At 34.2% G+C, this 20,208-nt stretch overlaps 3 protein-coding genes across 4 annotated transcripts; all 3 read right to left on the minus strand.

Annotated features, from left to right (window-relative positions):
• Positions 1 to 7,626: 7,626 nt before the first annotated feature.
• On the minus strand, positions 7,627 to 9,860 carry LOC120266554 (probable polygalacturonase). The gene is made up of 3 exons (XM_039274194.1): positions 9,180 to 9,860; positions 8,467 to 8,798; positions 7,627 to 8,233 (listed from the first exon to the last, which is right to left on the minus strand). Exons 1-3 carry the CDS (start codon positions 9,725 to 9,727, stop codon positions 7,752 to 7,754), a joined length of 1,362 nt encoding a protein of 453 aa, XP_039130128.1. The 5' UTR covers positions 9,728 to 9,860; the 3' UTR covers positions 7,627 to 7,751.
• A 505-nt stretch (positions 9,861 to 10,365) lies between these two features.
• LOC120266432 (DNA damage-repair/toleration protein DRT100-like) lies at positions 10,366 to 11,706 on the minus strand. Its single transcript, XM_039274058.1, has one exon. The coding sequence runs from the start codon at positions 11,653 to 11,655 to the stop codon at positions 10,540 to 10,542; it is 1,116 nt and encodes a 371-aa protein (XP_039129992.1). The 5' UTR covers positions 11,656 to 11,706; the 3' UTR covers positions 10,366 to 10,539.
• A 3,145-nt stretch (positions 11,707 to 14,851) lies between these two features.
• On the minus strand, positions 14,852 to 19,624 carry LOC120266501 (protein cornichon homolog 1-like). Of its 2 annotated transcripts, none has more exons than XM_039274134.1 (5): positions 19,472 to 19,624; positions 18,094 to 18,275; positions 17,019 to 17,141; positions 16,254 to 16,354; positions 14,852 to 15,199 (listed from the first exon to the last, which is right to left on the minus strand). In XM_039274134.1, exons 1-4 carry the CDS (start codon positions 19,544 to 19,546, stop codon positions 16,285 to 16,287), a joined length of 450 nt encoding a protein of 149 aa, XP_039130068.1. In that variant the 5' UTR covers positions 19,547 to 19,624; the 3' UTR covers positions 14,852 to 15,199; positions 16,254 to 16,284. The 2 variants fall into 2 exon arrangements, with proteins under 2 accessions (XP_039130068.1, XP_039130067.1); XM_039274133.1 differs by having other exon boundaries at positions 14,852 to 15,224.
• Positions 19,625 to 20,208: the final 584 nt, after the last annotated feature.

The raw sequence follows: 20,208 nt of genomic DNA on the forward strand, positions 1-20,208 counted from the left end.
AATTTAGAAAATATCCATGAAGTGAAAGTTTATGTAATTAAATAAAACTACTATATATTGAATATATATGGTCTACAAAATTTAGTTTCCTAAATAAAATAAGTAAACATTAATCCAATTTTTTCTAAAGAAATGTTTGGTCATAAAAATTAAGCACTTTTAACTTTTAACAGTACATTATCTCCAATAAAATATGCGCAACCACTATCCATACCTTTGATATTATATATAATCACAATAAATTTTGATCTCAACTTTAAAATTATCAATCATTCTACACTAAATAAAGCTATATATATATATGTGTGTGTGTGTGTGTGTGTGTGTGTGTGTGTGTAAGACAAACATCTTAGTTCAATTCTTACAACAAAGAAAAAAAAACTGAGAGGAAGCCTTAATATTTAAAATTGTTTTTCCCAAATTATTTAAATGGGACATTTTCCTTCTTAAGCATCAAGATCCTTTTTGTTATCATTCCATCATTATATGTGAATAGAATTTTGTAAATTTTTGTAAGAAACCAAAGCCTTGCAGAAATTTGAAAAAATATATACAAAGTGAAAAAATTGTGAAAATAAATAAAACTACTATATATTGAATATATATTCTCTAAAAAATATATTTTTCTAAAGAAAATAGGTAAACCACAAATCCATCTTTTCTTAAAGAAATACTTGCTCATAAAACTTAGACGCTTTTTAATTTTTAATGGCACACTACCCCAATAAAATGTACACAATCACCATCCATACATTTGATATTATATACAATCACAAGAAATCCTAATCTTAACTTTAAAATTCTCAATCATTCTACACTAAATAAAGATATACATTATTTATATATCTATATATATATATATATATATATATATATAAATTAGACAGACATCATAGTTCAATTCTTACAACAACGAAAAGAAAAACCAAGTGGAAGGCTTAATGTTTAATTTTTTTTTAAATTATCTAAATAAAATCATTTTCATCATTCAATAAATAATATAACATATTCCATAAATATATTGCCTAACCCTTCACATCTTGCGAATATACTTTCCAAACTAAAAATGATTAAACATAATGACATTAACAATGTTTTTTTAAAATTTATATAATCTTTGCAATCTTTCTTTTTGATATATACAACCCGCAGTGTTAGCACAGGTCTTTAAACTAGTTCCAATAGAAAGTTCCCCTCATTCTCTTAAATTATCATTAACTAATAATCACAAGAATTTGCAAACAATTAAACACAACAAACCCAACACAGTAAACAAATATATTTCTAGAGATTCTCATCAATTTCAGTCTTCAATCACCCGAAAAGTACATTGCTTTCAGCTTTACATAAACATTCAAACACATAACAAAAGTTGTAGAAATAGAACTAATAGAAAATTTATATATACCTACTTATATAACAGACACATCAATAAAAATGTGTATACATGAAATCATACACAAAATGCATAGCTTTTAGCATGATGGTTATATCCTCAGATAAGGTTTAAAAATGCAACTCAACAAATCATGGCAAGCATTAGTGATGCAGCGGTATACTCGAGACCATTGATTCACACACGAATACCCGGTAACAAGCTTCTAACACCTGTTGATCAAAGATAGCGAGGAATTAGGGAAGAGAGTAAAATCTTATTACTCAAAAAAGTAAGGATCAAAAAACTGATTTTCTCTTGCCCGTAGGCTTACAATAAATAGACGAATAAAAATAACACTAAGAAAAGAGATAATTTGAAAATATACCAAAAATGGTAAATTCTCAAATATCAGTAAGAAATAAATGGCTTAGTAAAATAAAGACTATTGCCACAAACGGCTTACAAATCAGAGATTTCTAGCCTAAGATATAATGAAATCAAATCTTTCCTAATATGGCAAAATTACTGTTTTTGAGTTCAAGATGATGGAATTCGGCCGAAAACTGGCATGACTCACAAGCAAAGCTAGTGAGTTGTGCTTGTTGACCTGTTTTCCTTCAAGTGGGACTTTTAAAATCCAAAACTCCATTGCTTGAAAAATTATTAGAATACCCTTATTAGGCCATATCCCATTTATCCAGAAAGACACAGGCTTGCTCTTCAATATGCCCCACATCAATCAGGCTCAGGATTGCTAGATTGGTTGGAGAAAAATCTGGACATTGAATGTGGCACCTCATGCCAAACACTTTATGTGGCTCATGTTTAAGGGGAGAATTTCTACTTTTGAATACCTTTCTTCTCTTAATTTGGGTCCGCACAACCTTTGTGCTATGTGTGAACTGCAGTATGAATCTATTGATCATTTGATGGCTTATTGTGCCTTTGCTCAATCTGTCTACCATTCGATCAGCTCTCATGTTAGAACTTGCATTAACTTCAGTGATGGTTTTGGGACTGGCAACTAGCGCATTAACAATAATTATTCCTTGTATATCAGTTCTATTATTGCTGCGGATTCTTGGTTCTTATGAAAGGCTTGATGTGATAAAATTTTCAGGAATATTAATGTGCATAGCCATGGTACTGTTTGCAGGGCGCTTGCATATATGACTGAATATTAGAAGGCTCCTGCAAAGCAATTTGGCAAATGTTTACTTCTTAATAATTTTTCGATTGTTGATGGCCCTTTCCTATTCATCTTCACCACCTGGAATAAGGTTAATATAGTAAGTGGAATTGGTTTTCTTATAGTGAATTCTAATTACGTAATTTTAATGGCAGGATCCTACTCCACTCTTGTTGATTCAGGAGTTGAAGCTGATCTAAAGGCCATTGTTCTTGTTGCGCATGCTGCTGCTGTTAATGGTTTTCAAGTGCGGAATCTTTTCATGAATAATCCGAAAATTTCTAACTCCTTAAACTCTAATCATTTTGCGCTTAACTGGAGGTTTAATCATTAGATCCAACTCATCAAATAAACAATCATCTGGACGGACAATATTTATATCCACAATATTCCGAGGAGCTAGGCTTCTCCTTCCTACTATCTCACTGATGAGTGCTTTTCATATCATATTTATTTGCTTTCAATTCATTGTTTTACTCATCCTTTAGCATACTTTGGTGTATATTTAGTGCTATTATGGGTATATTTGTTCTTTGTGCATGATTCAGGGTCTCGAAGAACTTTGGAGTGAAATCGGGATGAAATGAACAAAGAATAAAGATTTTGCTAAGTTCAAGTTAAACACAAGCAGAGAACGGTCGTGCTCTGTTCCCCTGATTATTTCAGCCTAGAGACAACCCAGTGATAATTCAAGCAGGGGGGTGTTCTCAGGCCATGCACAGTCTCCGCACGACTGTGCTCTTCCCCCTGATTATTCCAGTCTAGAGATAGTTTCTGGCCAACAGGGGAAGTGCGCTCAGGATGTTCCTAGCACAATCATGTACAGGCAAAGCACGGGCGGAGGACGACCATGCTCCACCTGCTGATTTTCTCAAGCGAGCACTTAGCAAATTTACTCAGAAATCTCAATGAGAAGTACAATCCAAGCATGATCATGCTTGGACCGTGTCGAGCCCAAAATGCCTTTTAACTCCAGCTTTCTAGGGTTTCAAGCTCATCTTTGTTCGGGGATGTTATTCTCCACCGGGAAGACTTTGATGAGGGTAAAGATCAAGCTTCACCACATCATCTAAGGGGATCAAGGACGAGTCGGAGGCACAAGATAAGTGGTGTTAGCATCAAACAAGCTCAACTAGGAAGAATATATTGAGAAAAAAGGAGTCATGTCTTCTTTTCTTAAATCTTCCTTAAATTTTTTATCTGTTTCTTCCATGTTGTACCCATCCATGAGGGGCTAATCGTCCACGGAGCCCCAAAATGTTGAGATATGATGCTTTATATGCTTTGACTACTTGATTTTAATGTTTTATGGAGTTCTATTGGTTTCTCTTGTTCAATCTTGTGTTGCATAACTTGATGTGTTTGATTTGCACAGTTGCTTAGGTAAAACTTGGTGTGTAGATTGTCATAGTTGTAGTTGCCCTATGTGATTGTAAAACTCGATGTGTATGAAACCACAGTTACCTTAGCAAAACTTGGTATATTTGAAAACCATAGATATGACATTACTTGTGAGCACACACAAGAACCGTAGAATGTATCTGGTAGGCATTAGAAGCAAGTTAGCATACTATAGCTCATAGTAAAGATGGGCACGAGTCGATTAACCGAGCCCAACCCGCCAAGTCCGATTCACTAGAAGCAAGACCCGAAACTGGCCCTTGCTACAAGGAAAACCCGCCAGGTTGAGTTGACCTGGCAGAACCGTCGGGTCCGTTTCACTCACAAAATGAACCAGACCCAGCCCGGCTTATCATGGAAACCGTCGGTCCCGGCCAAGCCTGTTTGGACATGCAGGGTTTTACAATTTTTATTATGTTAAATAATACTTTATTATTAAATTAAAATATTTCATTTACAAATTAAGTTGTTAAACTTTCAAAAACCGGTGTCATGGATGGGATTCAAACCAAGGACAACAACCATAGGGATTATCACATTAATCAATTGACCTACAAATCTTTCTTGTTTAACTATAAACCAAAAATGAATATAAAGAAGTTAACAAAAAAAAAATATTTTAAAAAAATTTAATCCCAAACAACAAAAAAAATTTAAATAATTTATAATAACTTAAAAAATTTTGACACATATCAAAATAATTTTAAAAAGGATAAAAAAGTTACATTTTAATTTGTTTAACTATCAAATTAAATTATTAGCAAACCTTTTTAAATGCAGCAAAAATTACATATCAAGTAGTATTCTTATTTTAATTGAAGTTATCAACTTATTTATTTATTACAATTAGGGTTGGCTAACTTGGCTCCCAAATTTCACTTTGGTCTCGAACTATAGAGTTATTATTATTATGCTCATTATGTTGTCATTGAAAAAAAGTTCTAACCAAAAAAATATATTGTTAACCATTATTCAAAGATATTTCTTTTTTACTAATATATTTTTTTATAAATTGATATACATAATTTAAAAACAAATTTTTATTTTTTTATTTTTTTATTTTTTATTTTATAAATTTAAAAAAAATAATATAATATATATATGTGTAACAAATAAGAGTGCTCATATTTAAGAGAATTTAAGAGTGTGCATGTGTAGGGACTCAGTGCTTATAAGCTAAAACACGATTGACAAAATAATTATTTTTTAAAATATTTATGAAAATTTATTGTTTGATACTTTGATATTTTACAGATTGATTTATAAAGTTTTTTAATTTATGATACGGTCTCTTAATTTTTTATAAATTAAATATTTATGTAAAATATTTTGATCCATATCCTACATCTATCTATATATGGTCTTTTCCAATAAATATAAATAATAAGTTGTAGCTCAAGTGGTTATAATTTTGCTCTCCAATGTTATGGTCATGGGTTCAAATCCCATGAACAACATGCATTTAGTAATAATAATAACATTATTAAAAAAATTCCAACCCGGCGGGTCAACCCACCGGTCACAGGTTCAAAAACCCTTGATCCGTAACTAGATCTGCTACAGTGCAAGCCCGGGTTGCTGACCCGACCTGCCAGGTTAGCTGATCTAGCAGGTTTTCCCGGGCCAGGGCGAGTCGGGCCAAATATTGGTCCTTGCCCCCCTTCTAGCTCATAGGAATAGTTTCGGGCATTGCTCTCTTGCTGTTGAAACCTAGATCCTAATCTGCCTGATAGTTTCACCTATTTTTTCCTTGTTATATTTTCTTTCTTTAAACCAAACCCAATTCTTGCTTAACTAGAGATTAGAAGAAGAATTAGTATTTTAAGTCCAGTCTATGTGGTTCGACAATCCTACCTTTCACAGAGTACCATTGTATTACTTGTATGTGACCAATTCACTTGCGGAGAGTGCATCACTAGCTGTTCATGGTGTTAATTTACATGCTTTAACTTTGTATTTCTAGGGTCATGACATTCCCAATTGGATCATGAAAAGCTTTTGTGGCTCTGGGTTTTTCTTTTAATTTCTTTGTTTATGTGCTATATGTTGTTATTTTGTTAGATCCTCTCTTCCTTTGTACTCCCTCCGTTCTTTTTTATCTGTCGTGAATAACCGAATCTCACATATCAAGAAAGTTAATTATTTCACATAATTTAAAAAAAAAATAGTTATCTTTCCAAAATTACCCCTAATTTATATATTCACATTTATCTCTCATATTAAATTTCAAGAAAAGAATTGAATAGAGTATTAGGGTAATTTTGGAAAAAAAAAAATAATAAATGTTTCTTGACGTTAAAAAATAAAAAGGAACATGGGTTTATGACAGATAAAAATGAACGGAAGGAGTATTTTGTTTGTTCTTTTTATTAATAAATAGCCGATGGGCTCTTTTTTTCAGAAGCAAAAAAAAAACAAAACAAAACAAAACAAATCATGGCAAGCAAATAAAAGGAAAAAGAAGAAGAGTCAATAGTTTTAGTTACCAAATACAACACAACTAAAAGAATTTTAACCAAGCTTGATTAGGGGCTTACTTTGATGGCCGGAAAAGAGAGAGGTGAAAAGAGAACCCAACTGAAAATCCAAACTCCAAAAACCTCCCAACTAGCAACCTCACTGACAAGACAATGAGAATGAAGAAGCAAATGAAGAAGATAGAGAAGATGGGGAAGAAGGAGAACATTGGAGTTAAAGGCTTGGACAAATGAAGACATGGATGTGATGTAACCCAGAATTTCCTCCGGGAATTCATCACTTTAGCTAAACACCCAGAGCATGCTGACAAAGGAGATGGGCTTAAGGGTAAATCAAGAGCTTAGCATCCTAAGTATGTTTTAGTGCTAGGCGGATCCAGAAAATCTTTATATAATTTATGAACCAAATAATACAAATTTTTTAAAATTTTAAATATTGAAATAAATATCAATAAGAACTTATTAGCGTCCTCATAATTACAATTAATCACAAGATACTTGCAAATTTGTAAGTGACCAAAAAATCTATTATTTTTTTAAAAAGTTCTTAAATACTAAAGTAGCTTATAAATGCCAAGAAAAATACACTGTTGTACATATATTTTTGAATGACTAAAAGTGAAATACATTAAATGTTAAGTCATGGTACTATTCATCTTTCTCACCATGTGAACATTGGAAGGAAAATGTGGTATTCGTCCTCTTGACCAGTGAGACCTCATGATTGAATAGTCACTTATTTTTAATTCATTTTAAATTAATTTTCTTGATAAAAAATAGTACATATAACCACTAAACAATAGAATTCTTGATTTCCGATTTATGGTTCTAATTCCAAGCCTACTAACAATGGGGAACAACATAAATTAAAAGCATTTCCTGGTTTATGTTTGCCAATGTCTATAGTCTATTGAAAATTTTGGTTTGAGAGTTGGGATCCCAGATTATAAAGTTACGGCTCATAGTAAACATTTGTTTAAGGTCTCTGAAACAGAGTTCATTCTCCACATTATAAACAAACGCTGCATTAAATTGTTGAGAAGAATAGAAGAGGTATAAATGGCTCCAAGGAAGCCATTACCAATTAGTGCTGAAAATTTTCTCTGGACTAGAAGTTAAAACATTCAAACCAGCTTGACTAATACTTTTTCTATTAAACACAATACAAATAGTACAAAAGATTTCAAAGAATAAACATGTTGTTTATCAGCTTTATTATTGAATGACACCAATGATACAATAAAGTTATAATCTTATTCACAATAAAGAGATGATGAAATCATGAAAGAAACCAAAAGAGAACAAATCACAAGACATCAGAAGACCAATCATGAAAAGAAATCTTATCAACAGATGAAGCTTTGAACTCCAAAGGATCATTCCACCCTTTGAAACCACTCCCAAACCATCTCATACTCACATTCTTGATCTGCAACCCAGAGATGTACTCCATCATCATCCCTGCAGTATTATGCTTCACAAGTCCTTGACATCCAGGCCTATAATCATACAGCCCTCCAGAGTAATTGCTCCATCTTTTGTACACCAACTCAATATTAATGAAGTTAAGGTTGCTAAGAAGAGCATGTTTGGAGCCAGATAAAAAGACTCCATTCTCAGAAACAGAGGAGATGTTCACAAAGTTAATGTTGGATATGAAACCAGCTTTTGATGAAGAGTCTCTTGCACAGCTTGTTATGTATATTGGCTCCGCTCTTCCCCACCATAATGGATCATAATACCTTGTGCTTATTTTCATGTTTGAGAATGTAACATCACTCACATTTCCTACACATAAATTAAAATATAATCATTTATTTATTCACTAGAAGAAATAAATATCAACAATTTCTTAATCTATTAACACCAAATCACCGGTATAAAGTGTTCATGTTCAACATTAGCTAGGTATGGTGCAGACACGGGTATTTTAAAATATTAATTCCACACCTATATATATATATATATATATATATATACATATATATAAATGGAAGTTTAATTAAGTTGAGAAGAAAAACCTCCATCACGGATCTGCATGCCAAGGCCTCTATGTGACTCAAAAATGGTGATGTTATTGTAGTAGTGCTTGCTGAAATCAAAGAAACTAGCACTCCCAAACTTGATAGCACAAGACTTGGTCCTGATCCAAGAGTCAGTTGCAGTCAAGTTGTAAACTGGTCCAGTTGAGGATTTGGGACAAATTGCATCATCTCCAGTGTCAATGTGGCACCTTGTTATCATTGTGTGGTTTGAATCCTCTATATCAATTCCATCATTGTTTGGCGTGTTGAAATCCCCATAAATTCTCACATCTTCAACCACTGAATTACTGCATCTAACTAAATGCAAGCTGCCATAATATAAATATTTATGTCTTTCTCTTATAAGCAAATAATATAGAGGAATATCTCAATATATATAATATAAATATTATATATGTATATATAACAGTAAATGACTCATCAGCTAGAAACGGCCATAGATTTCAAATCTGACATTGAATTAAATTCTAATGGCCGCAATTTATTCATAAATAATATTAAATAGTACAGTAAAAAAATCATACAATAATTATGCATAATAAATTTACACAGTATCTTTATCAATATTTAGTACCAACAAAAAAAACTTCTCTGGTGAACTGTTATCTCCTTAAGTACATAGATTATTTAAACCCTGTATATATAATAAAAATAATAAATAAAAATAGAAGGGGTAAAGTAATGTATACCACCAATAAGCGGGTTGGTTCAGCGTGACATTCCAGACCCGAACATCGGTCGAGTCAATGAACCCGACTAACCTAGGCCGGCACTCATCGCCCAAGCAATCCCCAGTTGAATTCCAGCTCACCATTATGTTCTTCCTGGGATCTGGTCTCACTATGAACTTCCATCCCTGACCGTTGATCTCACCTCCTCCAGTGATCCCAGCCCCCTTAACCTTCTCCGCCAGCACAACATACCACCTCGCCGACTCTTTTGGGTAATCCTCTTGTCTCGGCCCGCCGAGGATTTGAGCTCCTTTCTCGATCTCGAGGACGACGCCGGATCGCAAGAAGATCGTCGCCGTTAGATACTTCCCTCCGGCGGGGAATCGGACGCGGCCGCCGCCGGAGGAGGCGCAGGCGTCGATGGCGTGCTGGATTGATGTAGTGTCGTAGTGGTGGCCGTCGCCGATGGCGCCGAAGGTGGTGACGGAGACGTGGGAGCCGTTGGATTGGGTGACGGCGATGATGATGGTTAGCAAGAGGAAGAGGAGAAGTGGGAGAGATGCCATTTGGTGATCGTTCCCGAGATTTGGATTTGAATTTATCGGGTGTTGACTACTGGGATTATTTGTCCTCTTCTTTTCTTTGGAGGATCTGTGATTTGGTGATTATCTCGGAGAATATGGACGATTACGATTAATAGCTGCGTCGAGTTTCAAGTTTTCAAGTTTCCAACACGCCTTATCCATATCTCTTATTTATGTTAAAAAAATTTTAATTATTTAAAAATAATAATTTTTAAGGAAGAATACTTTTTTGGGACCTAGTATATAAAATAATATGAAAGATAAAAAAAAAAATCGTCTTATTTAATTATTAATTTTAATATTTTAATTTTCTTAGCTTTCTGAAAAAATATTTGGAAATGATATTACAATTATCATGCCCGCAGTGCTTTAAGCCGGAGTGGACCCGGTCCCACGTCAGCATACACACTGATCGCACGTGCCGCAAGCTTTTCACCGGCCAGGCCTTTGAGCAGCTTTTCCCTCGGCCTTTATCTTATGCGTACTGTACTAAAAGCCGACAACATGGGCCCAAACACTGACCGGCCCATGTGTTTCTTAATTAAAAGTTTATTTATTTCTTTTTATTATATTATTATTATTATTATTATTATCCAGTTCACACACGTAAAAGTAATTAATTAAATAATTAATTCAGAAACTAATAAAAATGTATGTAATTAACTTTAACAACCCCTCTCTATACCCTCACGTGATCTTCACGTCGTGCATGCAAACCTCTTAACACCACAACAAAACAACATACACAGTATAAAGCCTGACAACCGTCCGATTAGGAAATCGGAAGGCGAGGATCAGTGGCAGGCGGGGAGTGGGGAGCCGCAGAGGCAATCGTTGGCAGCAAACGAGGTGGCTTCGAGATGATCGAACGGTGATCCGTTAGGGATCGGGCCGCAGAGATGGTTGTGGCTGAGATCCAGATGACCCACGTAAGCAGCAGAGGAGAGCGTGCGAGGCACGTGACCTTTGAGATCATTAAACGACAAATCTAGGGCGGTGAAGTATGAGCGATCGCCGAAGACGTCGGGGATCTCGCCGGAGATGGCGTTGCGGCTGAGGTTGAGGATTCCGAGGCCGTGGCTGGAGAGCATGGCTGCGGGAATGGGGCCGGAGAGGTGGTTGACGTCGAGGTAGAGGGAGGAGAGAACGGGAACGGAGCCGAGGGTGGAAGGGATGGGACCAGAGAGCTGGTTGTTGGAGAGATCGAGGTCGGCGAGACGGGGCATGGAGCCGATCGATGAGGGGATTGAGCCGGAGAGGGTGTTGCGGGAGAGGAGAGCACGGCTGAGCATGCGGAGATTGCCGAAGTTTTGGGGGATCGAGCCGGAGATCTTGTTGGCCGAGAGATCGAGATGCATTAGAGATGAAAGGGAGGGGAGAGAAGAGGGGATCTGACCTGAGATCTGGTTATCGGCAACATTGAGGACGGTGAGACGGGAGAGGTGGCCGATGTCGGAGGGGATCGGGCCGGAGAGACGGTTGCCGACGAGATCGAGAACGCGGAGGGAGGGGAGAGAGGAGGGGATGCAGGAAGGGATAGGGCCAGAGATCTGTTTCCAATCGGCGAAGATTAGGGTTGAGAGATGGGTGAGGAGGCAAACGGATGGGGAGATCCGGCCGGACATGAGGCCGGAGCGGCCGGAGCGGGTGAGGAGAGGGTCTTCGGACTCGCCGCGGAGTGAGAGGTCGGCGACGCGGCCGGTGGTGGGGTCGCAGCTGACGCCGTACCAGCGATTGCAGCAGTTGTCGCCGGTCCAGGAAGCGAAGATGCCGAGATAGGGCTCTGTGAGCGCGTCTCGGATAGACATCAACGCCGCCCTATCGGCGGGGTTGCACACGGTGGCGCCGCCCTCGGCGGCGGCAACGGCGAAGGCGATGAAAAGGAGGAGTAGATAGAGCGGCGACGCCATGAGAATGAGAGAGAAGAGATGGTGAGAGAGGGGCTCAGTGAAGTGTGACTGTGTGAGTGGTATTTATAGACAATGTATTGACGATTTTGCCCTTGCTATGTGGTGTTATTACGATTTTGACCTAGAGGGTGGCGGGCTAAATGAATCCTTTTTCATTAAGACCCCTTGACTTATGGATAATTATGAAAATTAGGGACCTTAGTATATTAAGGTTTAAATATCTCCTCTTTTTTTATTATTAAAGAAAACTTTTAATTTAAGTTTATTTCATGATTGAAATTTTCTGTATTTTTTTTTTTGTGAGATTTTTCTTTCTGGTTATTTTGTTTGTTTGAAGATTAGTGTTGACTCAATTTATTTAATGAATGAGATATTTTTAAATAATTATCATCATGGGATATGCCTTGTGAACATACTATTTTTATATAAGCATGTTGTAGAATATTTTTGGATTATTATTATTATTTTCGTTTTACTAAAGAATAATAGCATCCAAAAGTTGTTGATTTTTTTAATAAAAAAATTATTTAAATAACCACTTTTTGCACTTTACAGTCGATTTTTCTTGTTTTTAAAGAAAACAATGAGTTCTAAAATGGAATTCAGCATCTCCTCATCATGCTAACTCCAACCCATGATATATATATATAGTTTTGTTGGTTGTAATCAAGTTAACATACCTAACTCTTTGTAACATTATTAATTAATTAATTAATTTTAAGATATATTTATTTTTGAATGTTTATACCTAACCATAAAGATATTATGTTTATCTGACTAAAGTTACATAACTCATTCATAATGTTTGTGTATTCAATTCTCATAATCCACAAATCTAGTGATGGATATAATTCACTATTAAAATAAATAAATAAATAAATTATAACATATAAAAATATGGTTATACTCAATCAAATAAGGACCATGTGGCTCGTTAAGTCACAGTGGACACACGTCCCTTTCTTGAAGCTGTAACGAAGGATGCAGGATAAACAGTGCTTGCATCCATAAATATATAATATTGTTTTAAATTTGTGGCTCATAAAGTACATTTTTCAAAATAGAGGAAAGTAACGTCTTCCAATTCCATTAAAAAAAAAAAGGAAAATCTCTCAAAAAATTTGTATGCTTAAAAAGTACTACTTATTAAACTATTGTATTTAAAATTTAAAATGATAAAAATAACTAAATTAATAAAAATTAAAAGTAATCAAAAATAAAAAAAACTAAAAAAATATAAAAGAAATATCAAAGGAATTGCATGATAAAACTTCCAATAAGTATTTTTTTTTTTTTTCAAAGAATAAGTATTTGTCATTATAGTGCATGAGTGGATTGTGATATCACTCATAAATTAATTCTTTTAATAAAAATTTAAATTTTTAATATTTTATTCATGCATGTTAAATAAAAAATTTATTTTTAATATCATTAATCACTAGAAGCGGAAGCGAGTGACTTAACATTAAAAAAAAAATTATTTTGAAAAAGAGAGGGAAACCAGTGTGATGGCAAGAATAAGTGCATGCTCCAAATAAAGAAGAGCAATCAATTCAATTGACGATGTCATTTATTTTATCCAAACGGTAAATTGCATTCATTAGGGTCACAATTGGAGTCAGTGTAAAAGAGGCACATTAGATGAGCACACAATAAATGACTGACATAAAAGTAACATGAGCACTTGCTCTTGTGAGGTGGCATGAAAACTAATTTCTATGTCACTTGCTTTTCAATGCAAGCTTCTTAAATCCTCCACCATAGATTTCTTTATTAAGTGAAACACTATATCTAGCTCTAGTTGTCTTGCTATTTACTTTCCATTTGCACTATGTGCTCATAAAAACCAAATTTGTATAGACTTCTATGTTAATATTTAAAAAATTATTATTATTTTTAAAAAATAAATTTACTTTTATTTATTATTATTATTATTTATTATGATTGATTAATACTCATTTAAAAATAGGCAGAAACGTGAATAAATATAGAGTTAATACCTCAATATATCTATGTTACGTGAATTTTGGAATTCAATCTTAGATTCTTATCAAAATAAACACTCTACACAAATAACCAAATATTTTTATTTCATTTCAAAATGTGTTTGTATAACACCGCAAATAAACTATTGGAGTTTATCTACCATTTTTAATTGTAACAAACTAACACCTAATTTAGTATTTATGGTTTTATTATCATTTTAAAAATAATTTTTAACCTTAAATGTTTGTTTAAAATAATGTTAATTAAATTTAAATTTTATCAACACCTATTAATATACATGAAAAAATAATATAATATAATTTTTTTAATGACGAAAATAATATAAACAGTAAAAATATGGAATGTTTAAAGAAGTGATTTCGAATTTTAATTTTAATATGTAAAAAAAAAACTACCCATTATAAAGCCCTAAGAACCACATTTTATGGGTCAAGGATTATGGGTCAAGGATAACTATACATACATATATAATATACACTTTCCTTTTTTTCTAATGAATATAACATTTGGGAAACAAAATTTTCATTTAAGTAATTTATACCTAAAATTATCCCCAAATTCAGAGTGATAGCAATTAGCAAGAAGATATGTGTGGTTGGCCAGATAAAGACAAAACGGTGGTCAGAACACTATCACGTGCCATCCATTTCCAAGCGTACACGTGGTGATATCTCAGATAGTTAGATATAACTCATGGACCAGGTCTCATGGAAGAACATGGGCCGTTCACGTTGGCAGGAGACACGTGGCCCACATCGCACGTTATGGAGCCCAAATAATACAAAGGCGCGATTATGAAATCTACCAGCCCAAAGAACCTTTGTCTCCCTTATAATTAATTAATTAATTAATTAATATAACTAACAAACTAATAAACTAACAAGTTATAATTATTTCATTCATATATCCCTGAAAATCTTCCTATTGTCTACCTAACGTTTTAAAATATTATAATTTGACCAACTTAATATAAAATTAATAAAATAAATATTACAATGAATACTATAACAAGGGGCACGTAACCTTAAAACATGTTTCTTTGTCCTTCAATCAAGGAAGTCATAATATTGAAGTTTGTGAGAAACCAAGACATTAAAACAAAGAACAAAGAACAAAGAAAATTGTTAACCTGAAATCAAGGATGTTGAGCAGGATGCTATAAATAAAATATGACCGAAATCAGGGAACATACAACAACTCAAATCTAAGTAAATTCACAATTCAAAAGTTCAACAAGGAGTAGCAGGAAACTGAATTTGAGATCAATGGATGTGATACAGAAATTATCAGTGTAATATATTACAGAAGTAGAATGCTTCATCACCAGAATCTGATTTTATATGAAAACACACTGACCTCTTGATGAAGGATTAGGCAAAATAGGGAGTCTGCAGAAGAGAAAAACAAGTGCTTGTGGTTTGGCTTTAGAAGTGAACTTGACCCATTTGGTTTCATCATTCATGTGAGATTGTTATAGTTGTACAAACCAACATTAGGGCACTTGTTTTGTTGATTTTGCGGGGTTGCCAAGACCTACCTGAGAAATCATATGCAGTTGTATCCTGAATTGAAATCATGTTAGCTACTTAAATCTTGTATAACTAAAACAATCTAAACAGTAACATCACCAGGGAAAAGAGTGAAATAATGACAGGTTTAATATAGTTTCACAAGCAACATTCTCGGGTTATTGAATTAGTAACTAACACCAAAAGAGGAGTCAACAAAACTAGCAAAATGATGCATGCAGCATGTTAAAAGTTTCAACTTTCAAGCAAAGTGATAAGATCAAAATTACCATAAAACAAAATCAGGAGGGGAAGATATTGCATGCTGAGATCCAGAGAAGTGAATCACATGCCAAAAATATGCTGGATAAGGAAGAACTTGTCATTTTGGAGTTTTAAATTCCTTAACAAAGATTTATATTGGAATGTGATTGGTGAAGTTAGTGACCTGAGGTAACCTTGTTTATTTCTGTACATCTGTATGACTGATTTTTACTATGCTTATTACATCCACTTTATTGTTATTTTTGCAATCCTCTGGTTCATTGTTCAGATGTTTGAAATGACTACCAAAATAAGATGCCAAAGTACCACCAAGTACTCACCAAATAAGTCATCTCTCAAAATTCTTCACATATACATAGCCACAGAACAGGGAGCACAATGTTTACGTAATTTGTGATTTTAGATTTCTTAAACGGCATAAATGCTGATGCCATATGTGACAGTTTCCCTAATAGACTTTATAGTAGATCTGTAGATGCACCCAAATTGGCATAAACAATCGGTCTTCTAAGGATTTACGACAAATCTCACGGCTTTCTTTCCTATGAAAGCTTAAAGATAAGATGAGTTTCATCATAACATGGCATTCACAAGATAACTATCCACCTACCCAATGTGCATAAAAAGCAGCCATATCATTAAGTGAAAATATACAGCAAGCAAAAAGTTATGGAAATAAAAGAATGCAGAAAAAAAGAGTTTCTTTCCATTTCTTTCCATGATTAAACAATAAATGCGCCCAATATGTTATTTTCAAGGAAAAATAAATGAAGACTGTGTTGAGCAGTTATACATCACCTGAGATAAATATCAAACCCAGTCAAATGTTTCAAAAGCTCCCAGAATCCAGTGGATGATCATCCTCATCAATCAATACAACAATCGCTGTCATGACCAGCCTGTGGGGAAGAAATAATTTGCATGATTGTCAATTTCTTTTATTACAAGAGGCCTTCATGGGCAGTTCTTCAAATCGAGTATAAGGCATTTAGAAAACTTATAACAACTTATAAGAAAAAAGTGCTATGCAAAATGCTTATTGTTACATAATATGCATAAAACCATCATTTTTTATATCAGGAAGGCATGCATTCATTGGAAATCATTTAGGTAAAGCAGAAAGGAAGCAATTTGCATGAAAATTTATACTGCAATGTGACAGTATGATATTAGTTTGCGTAGCCTATGGCCTACAGGTCAATTGCTTCTACAAGGTTCATCTTGTATGCTGTTTGAGCTTCCCAACATCAAATATAAGAGAAATGCAAATTCTTTTTCAAAGATTTGAGGCTGGTTAACTATCATTTATAACCTTGACTTGTATGATAAGTCACAAGATATCCTTCCCAGCAGATACAATTTTAGTTTTCCAGCTATCAACCCAATACCAGGGTTCTCATTACTCATTACATAATGTTATGAGACTGATAATCCAATAATCAGATAAAACTCTAGTTATTGTGGTTGTCACTATTAACCATTTGTATATATAAAAAGGCAGCTGCATATAAGGCATAAGCAATGAACAAGACTATTTACATATCATAAGGTATAGAATCAGACCTGTAAATTACTATAAGGAATAAACAGAAATAGAAGCCAAGCTTGATCATCCTGTACTTTTTCTCTCCATTTAGCTGTCTGAAGACCTCTGTTACATCAATCAGATGTCTCCCACTTGTAAATCTGCAGAAGGATCAACATCACGTTATTGCTATAATCAGACAATGTATGACAACACAATGTATGCTTCAAGTCTCCTCCACCACAAAATTATTTATCCACATTTCTATATATAGAAGGAAAAAAATAAAATAAAACTATGTATGGCAATGATGAAGTTAAATGCTTTCAGATGCGAGTCACTTGAGACAATATTAAGTTGAATATTAGCATACTATATGACACCTGAATATGTAAGAAGCAGAAACTAAATCATGATTGTGTTGAAACTTTACATAATGAGCATATGTTCAGATTGTCCATTTATATGTTAAGGGCCTTACGGATATTGGAAACATGCCTACCATTTCACCTATAGGTTGTTATTGTTCATATGCAGTGGTGTTGGCAATATCTCTGTCTATCGCATTTACTAAAAAGTACAAGTCTACTCTAAAGAGATTTTCCTCTCTAAGTGATATGAATACCTAAAAGGCAGTACTTTTAAGGCAATTGCATCCAAACCACATGTTCTAGTTTATAGCAAGGTATGTCATGATATGAAGGCCACAAGTAGATGAATATAAATGTTCAAAAAGGAATTGTGTCTCTAGAATTAAAAGTAAGCAACTTTCCAAGCTAAAAAGGAGAAGTAGAAGGAAAAATATTAGAAGATCGTCACAAATTAAGATTCAGGCATGAAGGAAAGCAGGTTTATTACAAAATCATTAAAAAATTGTCTTCAAGTGGTACAAATAAAATTTTAACTAAAACCAAAATTTCTGTCTTCTACCACGTGTTATCATACAAGAAAACCAAATTGTGAACACCATAATTAAACCACTGACAAGATGTCAAGCACAATAGAAAAAAATGTAATTCATGGGATAAAAAGTGCCAGAAGAAGCACCTTCGAAGCTACTACAGATAAATGCAGAAATTATACAGAATATAATGGATAGGAGATAGTACATACAACTTAAAATGGTAGTAAGTGACTGGTGCCATCATTAGAAATGGAAACCAATGCCATGTCAGGAGAAAAATTGTGCATAATGTTCCTTGAACCACAAATTCTGGAATTACGACAGCATTGATACGAGATGATGTGTCATATGGGTTGATATAGTCAAACTCCAAGTCAGACAAGCAAATAAGCTGTTAACAAAGTTCAGCAAACAGAAAACTTAATGATCACAGAGCAGAAATCGAAGGAAAGAAACAAGATAAATCAGATATTTTTAAGCTAAAATATTCCACAGCGCACGCGTGCGCGCGCACACACACACTATTAGCAGAATATCTTTAAGGAATGAGAAGCAATCATGGGTGATTGGAAACGACATGGTTGCTAAACACATGAAGACTTGATGCACCTTAAAAGAAACTCGTGACACATCTTCTTTCAAATGTACAAACTAGAACTTGCTTTCTATGTTCATTATTTTAAAGAGAGAGGAAAGCTTTGTGCTTTTTTCTATTTGAGATATTCAATATGTAGTTAACAACAGCTACTACAAAAGGGAAAATAACCAAAACTACCAGGAAGATAATAACAAAAACACTTGTTCATTGTTGCCAATAATTAAATGAAATGCATTAAAAACCTGTATCTTTTCTTATACCCAGTGAATGTCACACACAATGGTTTTACTTGGTTATTTTACACCTACTTTTCCTTCCACTGGAAGTTGCAAAAAATAACGGTTGCTAAGAAAGTTCAGGTTACACCATATATATGTATGGCATAAAGGACTATAAAACCACAATAATTTCTCCCTAAAAAATTATTAAACTCAAACTGTACTTCTGGATCCAATTTCCTACCAATACAAACAAAAATCATTCAATCAAAACATCAGGGACTTCTGTCACATTCAAACTACAATCAATACAAACCTTACAAGCAATTTTGAAGACAAATTAGCTTGTTGCAAAAACAATGGCGGCTAAGAAAATTGGATTACACCATACACATGTCTCGCATAAAGAACTCCCAAGCCACAATCATTTCATTTGAACAATTATCAAATTCAAACTCTACTCTTGTATCCAATTTCCTAACAATAGAAACAAAAACTATCCAATCAAAACATCAGGGACTCCTATGGCATTCAAACTCCAGTACCAATCAATACAAAACTCAGAGACAATTTTGAAAACAAATGAGCTTATTTAGCACCACTGATTACACAAACTCCCAACTTTATTTCAATAAACTTCAATTCATCAATCCAGGTGATGTTTGAACCAATTTCCAGATGATAACAATGAGCCAAACCCTACTTTGACATTAAAACATCCCAAAACATAGCACATGACCAGGGAAATGACTAGGGTTTGGGGAAGAGAACCTGGTAAGCAGTCAATGCGACGAGGGAGATGACGACGACGAAGGAGAAGAGCCACAGGATGAGCTCCCACGCCATCTCCGAAGAGAAGCAAAGCGAGGGTTTAGGGAGTGCTAGTGATTCAAAACAAGGTCAGCTCCGATGCTCACCAGCAACTGACACCACTCTTTGACTCCCAAATTTATGAAAATTTTATGGTATTAAAAAAAATAAAAAAATAAAGGGAAAATTACTTATAACTCCTAGGAAGTTTCAAACTTCCACCGCAGCTCCTCTGACTTCTCAGTATTCCATTACATCCCTCCTTTTTCATTCAAATCCTTTTTAGTCTTTGGCGTTTAGTTCGTTAGTTTAGTGGCATGCAAAAAGTTTGAAATGATCATTACTTTTGAGTGAAAAAGTTAGTGGAGTTTTTCCTATCAGATCATATCACAATAAATATTGTCATGCCACATTAAATATTGTTAGATACTTTTTCTTTTTTTCCTCTCCTCATATTTTTTCAACATCATTTTCTTCTTGCTTTGAGTTGGTGGAGAAAACTATGAACAAGTAAGTTTGTTCTTCTTTTTTCCCCTCTTGTTCTTCTACTTCTTCTTATTTTTACCCTTTTCATGGTTGTGGGTGGAATTCTCCTTCGTATGTTTTATTGTGTAGGTTTTTTGAAATTTCATGTAGGTTTTATTATCAATAAAAACTTTTTATGCCATGATGTGATACAAAGGAGAAGGATGTGTGCT

Source organism: Dioscorea cayenensis, chromosome 8 (genome assembly GCF_009730915.1).
Source record: "Dioscorea cayenensis subsp. rotundata cultivar TDr96_F1 chromosome 8, TDr96_F1_v2_PseudoChromosome.rev07_lg8_w22 25.fasta, whole genome shotgun sequence".
In the NCBI taxonomy this organism is placed as follows: Eukaryota; Viridiplantae; Streptophyta; class Magnoliopsida; order Dioscoreales; family Dioscoreaceae; genus Dioscorea; species Dioscorea cayenensis.

Coding starts and splice junctions, on each gene's coding strand:
- LOC120266554 (XM_039274194.1), bottom strand. CDS start 9,727: ATGGCATCTCTCCCACTTCTCCTCTTCCTCTTGCTAACCATCATCATC. Junction 8,799..9,179: donor AACCAACCCGCTTATTGGTG/GTATACATTACT, acceptor ATATTATGGCAG/CTTGCATTTAGTTAGATGCA. Junction 8,234..8,466: donor CATGCAGATCCGTGATGGAG/GTTTTTCTTCTC, acceptor ATTTATGTGTAG/GAAATGTGAGTGATGTTACA.
- LOC120266432 (XM_039274058.1), bottom strand. CDS start 11,655: ATGGCGTCGCCGCTCTATCTACTCCTCCTTTTCATCGCCTTCGCCGTT.
- LOC120266501 (XM_039274134.1), bottom strand. CDS start 19,546: ATGGCGTGGGAGCTCATCCTGTGGCTCTTCTCCTTCGTCGTCGTCATC. Junction 18,276..19,471: donor TCGCATTGACTGCTTACCAG/GTTCTCTTCCCC, acceptor CTTTGTTAACAG/CTTATTTGCTTGTCTGACTT. Junction 17,142..18,093: donor ACTTACTACCATTTTAAGTT/GTATGTACTATC, acceptor ATCCTTCTGCAG/ATTTACAAGTGGGAGACATC.